This window comes from Limulus polyphemus, unplaced genomic scaffold (assembly GCF_000517525.1).
Source record: "Limulus polyphemus unplaced genomic scaffold, Limulus_polyphemus-2.1.2 Scaffold439, whole genome shotgun sequence".
NCBI lineage: Eukaryota > Metazoa > Arthropoda > Merostomata > Xiphosura > Limulidae > Limulus > Limulus polyphemus.
In genome coordinates, this window is record NW_013666049.1 from 1 (window position 1) to 10,159 (window position 10,159).

Here is a 10,159-nt window from a genome sequence, read left to right on the forward strand (position 1 = left end):
GGATACCGTGTATCCTATGGCAGAGCTAAAAAAATATTATGGAAAAGATGGCGGAAATGGAATATAGAGGTTTACGCCATACTCTTTCCACAACATGGAAACATGGAAGAAGTGCACTTAAGTGCTGCGTTCGAAAAGGAATTAAGAAATTGAACTTGGAAAAATATTTCACGAAGTGCTTATTCATCCATGCTTTAGTTAGATGTATGGTGGCTAACCATGTAGATATGCAGCAGGACTAAGTGAAGCTTGCAACCAGGTATATGGTGGTAACAAATCGGGACAGAGAAGGAAAGTTTGATCAAAGTATGATATATCAAACCTCTATTCCCCCCCCCCCCAAAAAAAAAGGAAAAGAAAAATAAGGCATTTGATAGACTTGAGAAACAAATTGAAGCTTGCTGAAAGGTCGGGTGTGGCTACACTTTGGTGACATATATATAATAGTGTGACACAGCAAATAATAAAAAAAGTACATGATCCTCCAAGTATTTCCGAGATGATTAGTACACGCGTATCATTCAGCACATGACCCTCCAAGTATTTCCGAGATGATTAGTACACGCGTATCATTCAGCACATGACCCTCCAAGTATTTCCGAGATGATTAGTACACGCGTATCATTCAGCACATGACCCTCCAAGTATTTCCGAGATGATTAGTACAAGCGTATCATTCAGCATATCATCCTCCAAGTATTTCCGAGATGATTAGTACACGCGTATCATTCAGCATATCATCCTCCAAGTATTTCCGAGATGATTAGTACACGCGTATCATTCAGCATATCATCCTCCAAGTATTTCCGAGATGATTAGTACACGCGTATCATTCAGCATATCATCCTCCAAGTATTTCCGAGATGATTAGTTCACGCGTATCATTCAGCGCATGACCCTCCAAGTATTTCCGAGATGATTAGTACACGCGTATCATTCAGCATATCATCCTCCAAGTATTTCCGAGATGATTAGTACACGCGTATTATTCAGCATATCATCCTCCAAGTATTTCCGAGATGATTAGTACACGCGTATTATTCAGCATATCATCCACAAAGTATTTCCGAGATGATTAATACATGCGTATCATTCAGCACATGATCCTCAAAGTATTTCCGAGATGATTAGTACACGCGGATCATTCAAATCCAGCTAATATCTGTATTTAGAACTTTAGTATGAAAAGGTATTTATAAAACTATCGGACTTCAATTATTGTAATTTGTATAGAAATAGTTTGACATCGTTAGACGAAACCAGCTGAAGGAAAGTCTATTTATACTGTACATCAGGAAAGACTAGATATAGTTACTGCAGACAGTTGGATATCAGTAAGATTTAGAGAGCCGTCTACTTATGAAATTGAGAAATTTGTCTTCCTCAGCGTTTGCAAATAACGAAATACTAGACACCACGTGAATGTACTTGAGGTAGATTCCCCTGTGAAAAAAAATCCATTATATACAGATGTTTCTTTTCGATGAACGTTCAAAACATTGCAAGCTACCTAACTGAAGAAAAAACCCAAGGATAAAGGAAATGATAGAATAACCAGCCAAGGAGAAATTACAAAACAGTCTCAAGATCCCATTTGAACCTGAACTCGAGGTACAAATGATGGAGGAGACAGTGGCATAGTCGCTTCTGAAAACGTTTCTGCGTGGAATTACTTCAGGAGATGTTACAGAAATGGCATGTTATTACATACCATAACGAAAAGAAGAGAAATCTGGAAATTTGTTTGCATTCAGTTTAATCAGGAAAAAAAAAGAGGGATAAGAATTTATTAAATTGGTTGTCAGGTTCATCAGTTATACGTATTTAATACTGTTAGACTGGTATTAATTTAAATCACATCATTATTTACTTGCTCACTACAAATTTCTCTGTATAAGAGTGTATTATTTCAAATACACATCGCTGTCGATGAGGCCTTTCCATCAATTCCAGAGCTCATCAGGCCGACTAAGCTATAGTTATTGTCGTGTAACGCTTAGTAGTTTGTTCGAAAATTTTTGGTATATTTCAGTAAAAAATAGAATCTAATCTATTTATCAATTTCGTTTGTAGATTTTGTACAAAACTAGTTAAGCACTTACACATACAGTTAGTGTAATACGTATAGACGCAAAAACGCATACCATAGGCAACAATATGTATAAGTGCATATCAAACAGTTGTAATGAAAATGAAACACCAATTAAAAAAATTAACACTAGTTCAGGTTTTGCGTATTGAAATATATCTTTGTTTGGGTGTGTGGTAGCTTCCATGTTGAAAAGATAAGATAAATCGTTTAAAATGTGATAAAGGTGACTAATAGAATCGCGAGTGTTTTTAGTTTTCAAGGATTTCATGTTGAACGTTATCCGTTGCTACAAAGGGTATGTTAATTCTGGTTCTTGTTTCAATAAGTTTTGTAAGGTTACTCTGTGATCCGTAAAGTTGAGTGTGTATGTTCCAGGATGATAACATTCCTCCCACACTGAACGTGAATAACGACATTGCCCAAGTGTAGAGACGGAAATGGCGCGAATGATTAATGTCATCCTATGTGCCGAATGTTCCGTTTTTTATTATAGCTGTTTTTATTTCTTGGCCTCATCAGTTATTCCTATGAGATCAACTTATTCTACCAATTTTCGGGATTTGTGCTCGTGTGTTTAGGCATAATTTTTTTGTTCAGTCAAAACTTTTAAAATGGAAATGAATTGAAAGTCGACATTCGAAAATAATATTTTTCAGTAACTTTTATTATATTACACCTGTGCATGTTAACTATTTCCGTTGTATTGACTAGCGTTTGTGTATTAAAGAATTTGACACTGTTCGGTGAAATGTTTAAACAGTTTCACGATCATATTTATATCATTAAGATTCGAAAACAATATTTACGTTTCGGTGTTTGATATAATGTTTTCTTCCAACACTGGGATTAGCAGCAGAAATTCTGACTGGGCAACCAAATCTGCGGGACAATACCGACATCGCCCTGCCTTCCGTAAGAAACACCGACTGAGTCCCGATGTTCAGTCCGCTGAGCACCTTGAAGACTTTGATGAGGACCACAGTGCGGGTGATTTTCAAGAAGTTACATTGGAACTCTCACAACCCCTTGTTCTCAGGTAGAACAGGATTTAGTTTTACAGTAGAACTGCGCTTTCTTTCAATTATTATAATTATTTTAGTGGTAACTAATTATTATAATTATTTTAGTAGTAACTAATTATTATAATTATTGTAGTAGAAACTAATTATTATAATTATTTTAGTAGTAACCAATTATTATAATTATTTTAGTAGTAACCAATTATTATAATTATTTTAGTAGTAACCAATTATTATAATTATTTTAGTAGTAACCAATTATTATAATTATTTTAGTAGTAACCAATTATTATAATTATTTTAGTAGTAACCAAGTATTATAATTATTTTAGTAGTAACCAAGTATTACAATTATTTTAGTAGCACCTAGTTTGAAACTTAGGAATAAACTCTCTTAAATCCCATAGAGTAACTGTGTCATATGGTTAAATTGACTCTGTACGTTATAATATCAGACATAGATATGAACAAAGTAGAGATTTGTATGGGCCATGTTATATTATACCTGTTATATTTTACTCTCAGATAATTAATAATTGCTATCTCTGTTCTTTGTATGGGCCATGTTATATTATACCTCTTATATTTTACTCTCAGATAATTAATAATTGCTATCTCTGTTCTTTGTATGGGCCATGTTATATTATACCTGTTATATTTTACTTTCAGATAATTAATAATTGCTATCTCTGTTCTTTGTATGGGCCATGTTATATTTTACTCTCAGATAATTAATAATTGCTATCTTTGTTCTTTGTATGGGCCATGTTATATTATACCTGTTATATTTTACTCTCAGATAATTAGTAACTACTATTACTATCTCTGTTCTTTGTAGGGACATGTTATATTATACCTGTTATATTTTACTCTCAGATAATTAATAATTACTATCTCTGTTCTTTGTATGGGCCATGTTATATTATACCTGTTATATTTTACTCTCAGATAATTAATAATTGCTATCTTTGTTCTTTGTATGGGCCATGTTATATTATACCTGTTATATTTTACTCTCAGATAATTAATAATTACTGTTACTATCTCTGTTCTTTGTATGGGCCATGTTATATTATACCTGTTATATTTTACTCTCAGATAATTAATAATTACTGGTACTATCTCTGTTCATTCTAAGGACCATGTTAGATTTTACTCTCAGATAACTAATAATTACTATTACTGTTTAATCTCTATTATTTGTTTGGGCATGGCATAACTGGACCACTACCTGAATATTCCTGTTATATAAAACTTAGTTTTTTATGATACTAACTAAAGTAGTTTTGTGTGTGATACAAGATCATAAGTAAAACTATAAAGACTACTTACTTTTCAGTGATCCTTGGATAAAGGGGTGTAATGAAAGTTGGTATTAGATCCAAGGGGAACTATAGAAATATTTAACTTTTATTCTTAGATAAATGAGTGAAGTGTATGTGTAGTACTAGTCATAGGTAAAACTGTGAAACATACTTAGATTTATGTATTTTAGTTAACGATCTGTAGTATGTGTATGTGGTACTAGACCCCAAGTAAAACTGTTAAGAATATTTAGCATTATGTGATTCTTATATAAAGTTGTGGTACTATATCTTAGATCAAGACTATGCATTTCATTTAGTTTTATATGATTATCAGGTAACACTATGTATCCGAACCTGAGGTAGATTGAGTAGAATATTAAACTCCTTCTTATTCATAGATAAGGTTTGTAGGACATCAGATACACTGTATTTGTGGTGGACATTGGGTTTATTGATTCACAAGTACTTCAGGTTCACATTCACACTGTTAAAATTGTATATTACTTAAACATGTGGTAGTGTTCACTCTTGAATTGTGTACTGCTTTAGTTGGAGCTTGAGTCTTTTTTTACCTGACAGTGATCTGTCAATATTGGAGAAATAACTTTAGATCAGGAGTGTTTCTATTTATTTTTTTATAGGTTTATTTGTTTGTTTTTTATTTAATGAAAGGACTAAGACACAAACTGATTGCATGCTGTAGTAGTTACATGAATTTTCCTAAATAAATATGGTCCAAAATTATATTCACATTTAAAATTACACAGAAAAGTTTCTTTTAAAATTAGGTAAAAATAAAAAGTGAATGTTAAATTATTCCAAACTTCTTATTAAATACTTTTACAGAAGGAAGAAAATTGATTGAAATTGGGGAATATGTATTTCTTTAACAAGAAAAGGAATTATTAAACTTGTGAGAATAATAAAATTCAAGGTATTGCAGTACAGAAAAACCCAGACATGAGCTGATGAAAAATGACCTGAGAATGATAGTGTCTGCTCAGATCTAAATAAGAAATTATAATACTGAACACCTAAAGCTGTCATTTATAAACTAACAGGTTTTACTTACACAAGAAGCATATTAACAGGATATTGTTTAGATATATAATGAAGCTTGTGATTTATAAATATTTTATATCTTTTTTTTAGGGTTTAGCAAAATTTTCTTTTATGTAGTCCATGTGTTATTATAAAATATATCTTGGGGTATTTTTTAAAGGTATATTACTGGTAGCTATGATGTGTTGAAACAACTACTTATTCCTGACCAATAATATAAAAACATAACAGACATGACTTAAATTTAAATATACAAATAATTGGCCTTACCACTGCTGCTCATCTGGAGTCTCCTGTTGATGAAATAATTTTGCATGCTTGTGTAATGAGTTTCTTACATCATTAGTTACTGCGTTACATAAAAATAAATGCAAATTTGAGATAAATATGAAAAAAATATCATTCCTATACAAGATAGTCACTGCATAATTAATAAAGCTAATAAATATCTTTCCACAAGTTTGAATAATGCTATAGTATATATATATATTCATTGTCAATTACATACTCATAACCTGTTTTTATTTACCATATATATATATATATATTCATTGTCAATTACATATATAATTTGCTTGGGCTTAAAACCTGAATATAGACATGTACTAAAAAGTGGTTGTGGTAAGTTTATCGTACGTGTTTTAACAGTTGTTAGTTATTAGTAATGTTATTTATTGTCTAAAGAAAACAAGACTTACATTCAAGGATACTGATAAGCACTCCACGTGTAAAGCAGTTTTTACCTTGACAAAATCAGTTTTTAGTTTACCATCTAAAGGTGCAGCTTTGAAAATAATTTGACAAGGAGTGGCATCATTTAAGAAGAATACATGCTGATGCTGTCATACTTCATTTTGTCTGTAGATGGGTTTTCTGTTGTTCCTTATATTCAGTTTCCTTACTAAGAATGAACTTAACATCCAATTTATAGTTTTCACCTGCTATTCATTTGGTCATGGTCATGTAATGTCAAGTCTACACTATTGAATTAAATGATATAAGTTGAGACACAATATAAAAGTTCTGTTTTGGTGTCACCTCAGAAATGTCATATTGAATATACTTTAGTTTCAGACACTGGTTATGTCACAAACCAAGAGACCAGTGTAGATGGTTCAGAAATATTAGTGAAGTTAGTACAAACTATCACTAAATATAGATGATATAAATACTTTATTTGTGGCATAAACAATAAAATGTCCATCATATACAACTGCTTGGTGTATTAAAAGTATAATAGTGATTTACATTTGAACAATCAAGTATGTTTAACTTTGACAGACTTTCTTAGTGACATTCAGTCAAATATACAAGTTGTATTTATTTGTAAGTGAACTACATATATATATATATATCACGTTACTACACTGTGTCTTGACAGAAACACTAATCAAGTTGTATTTATTTGTAAGTGAACTACACATATATATATATATCACATTACTACACTGTGTCTTGACAGAAACACTAATCAGGTTGTATTTATTTGTAAGTGAACTACATATATATATATATATATATCACATTACTACACTGTGTCTTGACAGAAACACTAATCAAGTTGTATTTATTTGTAAGTGAACTACATACATATATTTTTCCACTAATGCTGTTATGAACAACTTAGTTTTCAAGTAATTTTGTGAAAAATTTTAAAACCTGACATTAAAAATACATTCAATAATTAAATTTTAACATTATTAAAGTCTTTGCATAATGTTTTATTGTGTAAGATACAGTATCTTTCACGTTTTATCTTGTATGACTTTTAATCTAAAAACACAACATTTTTGGTATATCTAAGTGATGTGTATATGAAAACATTTTGACAAATCTTCTAATTCAATATATGCTGCTTTAGAGTAGATCATAACTCAGTGTTCTTAAGATTAATTGTTGTTGTCTGTTGAAATAATAACAATTGAACCATTAAAATGTTATTAAGACTAATGTTGTAAAAATAAATATATATATAATAAACTTTATAAAAGATCTTGTTAAAAAATAGAAGATTCATGACTTAAGAAAAATCTTAATTTGATTCAATTGCTATAATGATTAATTGAAGTTTTATAAATCTTAAGGTTAAACTATTCTTAATATGCTTGTCAAAGAAATACATTAAAATGCATATAGAAATATATATTTTTTTGTATATAGGGATGTATTTGATTACTCCTTTATAATTTCATATGGAGATGTCCGTTTTTGGTTGGTGAGGCTTTTATATGATTGTTAGGTTTAAATACAGATGTAATGGGAGTTTCGTGCTAGTAATGTATATGAGATAATGTTTTTTCATTTATGTTTGTCAGGTTGGGGTGGGTTGTTTACTCCTGTACAGGGTCATGTAATTTGTTATGTATCAACATATGTGTGCACATTGTACTCTGGATACTTTTGATTGCTATACTTGTGCAAGGTATCGTATAGGTATGCGAATTATTACTTTTATAGAATCGAGTTTTATGTACACCAAAAATTATGTTACTCTTGTGTGTTTTCACGCGAGTTTAATTTCGCTGCTATAAATTTTGTTAGCCCGTGAGAGCGAATCTATAATATTAATGGTAGTGCATAATAGTTTGAATTCGTTAGCGTTGTACATTTCGTAGTTTTGCCATTTGCCATAGTATTATTTCAGCAAATGTTATACAAATATATCCAATATACGTTAAACTCTAGGATAAAAAATACTAAACTAAGATTTACCCCTGTGGCAGTCTTGCAAGGATTTTCAACAGCATACTTGTGTATGGAAGCATGTTATATTAATTTCCCGTTAGGGGTCCGAATGCCGCCTGGAGAGTTCGCCTGTTTTAACCCCTTGCACCACTATACAGTTGTATGTTGTCTGTCAGTCAGTCAGTAGAGATAAAATTGACGCCACACAAGAAACGCTTAACGTTGCAATTTGTACTATTGTGACGTTAGTAAAACGTGCCTCTGCCATGATTCACGAGAAGTATGCACTCTATAGGCTACAACACAGCATGATATATGAACTTCAAAAGCAAGAAATAAAAATATTTGTTAATCTTAATGTTGGTTTTATTTACTTTTGAAATAAGACGTTTTTGGGGGACTCTGCGCAAGTACATCTAGTATGATAGTGTACTTCTGGTCGCTACTGTCTTGGGTATCATGTTATATATCTACTAAAGTAAAAAAACATCTGGTGTGAAAAACAGAACAGAAATGATGTCAATACAGCAAGTTAACTTAAAAGTTTTAAAACGGTTTCGTGGCTAAAGAACAGGTTGGAGTAGGCATATTTCTTTCATTTGTGTGTTGGGAGAATTGGTATTGATTTAAACTGAGCAATTCTGATCTAAAAGTTGTATTTGGTACGTTTGGGGTTGGTATTTAGCATTACATCATTTCGATGTGGTGATTCGTCTAATAGATACCTATGTGTGAATTCTTTTAATTGAATTTTTGTTATTAGTACTTACTTTGACCATATTAGCACAAACCTGGTTTGCGCATTTACATCGAACACTCATATGGCTCAGTGGTAAATCTGAGGGCTTATAGTACTAAAAATCGAGATTCGATACCCGCAATGAGCAAAGCAGAGATAGCCCATTGTGCAGCTTTGTGATCAACAATAACTAACCGTTAACTAACATACATTCACCCATTTGTGTGGTTTGTGGATAAGTCACAAAGAAGGAATGGTTTATTTCCTAGAACGTCCCGAATTCTTTCAAGCTTAAATAAAATAACACCTTTTAATGTGAAGATTCGTTATATACGGCTAATGAAATCTCAGGTGTTAACTACATTATTATATATCCAATCAAGGTACGTGGTATTTAAATATAGCGGCGTACGTACATTGATGTATATGCGTGGGTGTGTGTGCATAATAAAAAAAAAGTCGGTAACTACCACAAGTAGTTTTTGAAAGACATGTATTGCTTAATGTTGATAATTTTATCATGTTTGTTTAGAGTGTAATGAATGTCAGATAAGAGTATGTAAGTGATTTTCGTTTGAATTGTCATCTACACACTAGCGATGATAAAGGTGTCGCATAGTGAACTTTCAGCTGTTAAATGGTTATATTAAAAAAACGGGCCCGGCATGGCCAGGTGGTTAGGGCACTCGACTCGCACTCTGTGGGTCGCGGGTTCGAATCCCTGTCACACCAAATATGCTCGCCCTTTCAGCCGTGGGGACGTTATAATGTGACGGTCAATCCCACTATTCGTTGGTAAAAGAGTAGCCCAAGAGTTGGCGGTGGGTGGTGATGACTAGCTGCCTTCCCTCTAGTCTTACACTGCTAAATTAGGGACGGCTAGCGCAGATAGCCCTCGTGTAGCTTTGCGCGAAATTCAAAACAAACAATTAAAAAAACGTTCTTAGCCTGTTCTAACTTTTCTGTTCAGCTTATGAATTATGTATCTCGAAATTTACAGTTGTGTCTTAGTCTAATTTATCTTACTAACTACTAATGAACTAGAATATTGAAATCCCCTGCTTTTTAAATTAAACACCACCTAATAGAGACAGTATTTCGTGTCACTCAGTTCCTGATTTATTTCCGTTTTCCTGAATATGAGACATTTACTATTAACGTGAGAAGGCTTATGTACGAAAAGTATATCTATAATAACTAAACGCTCCCTAGTGGTACAGCGGTTTGTCCGCGTACTTACAACGCTAGAAACCGG

The 10,159-nt window shown here is 32.1% G+C and overlaps 1 protein-coding gene across 3 annotated transcripts in view; it reads left to right on the forward strand.

Annotated features, from left to right (window-relative positions):
• The first annotated feature begins 2,926 nt into the window (after nt 1-2,926).
• The window catches only part of LOC106458280 (eye-specific diacylglycerol kinase-like), a 216,564-nt gene continuing 209,331 nt past the window's right edge, over nt 2,927-10,159 (forward strand). For 2 of the 3 annotated variants that reach the window (XM_022384448.1, XM_022384449.1), the window contains exon 1: nt 2,927-3,128. In XM_022384448.1, the coding sequence (XP_022240156.1) occupies nt 3,029-3,128 (100 nt within the window). In that variant the 5' untranslated portion in view covers nt 2,927-3,028. The remainder of the gene's footprint in view (nt 3,129-10,159) is intronic. The other variant, XM_022384451.1, reaches the window with a different exon arrangement.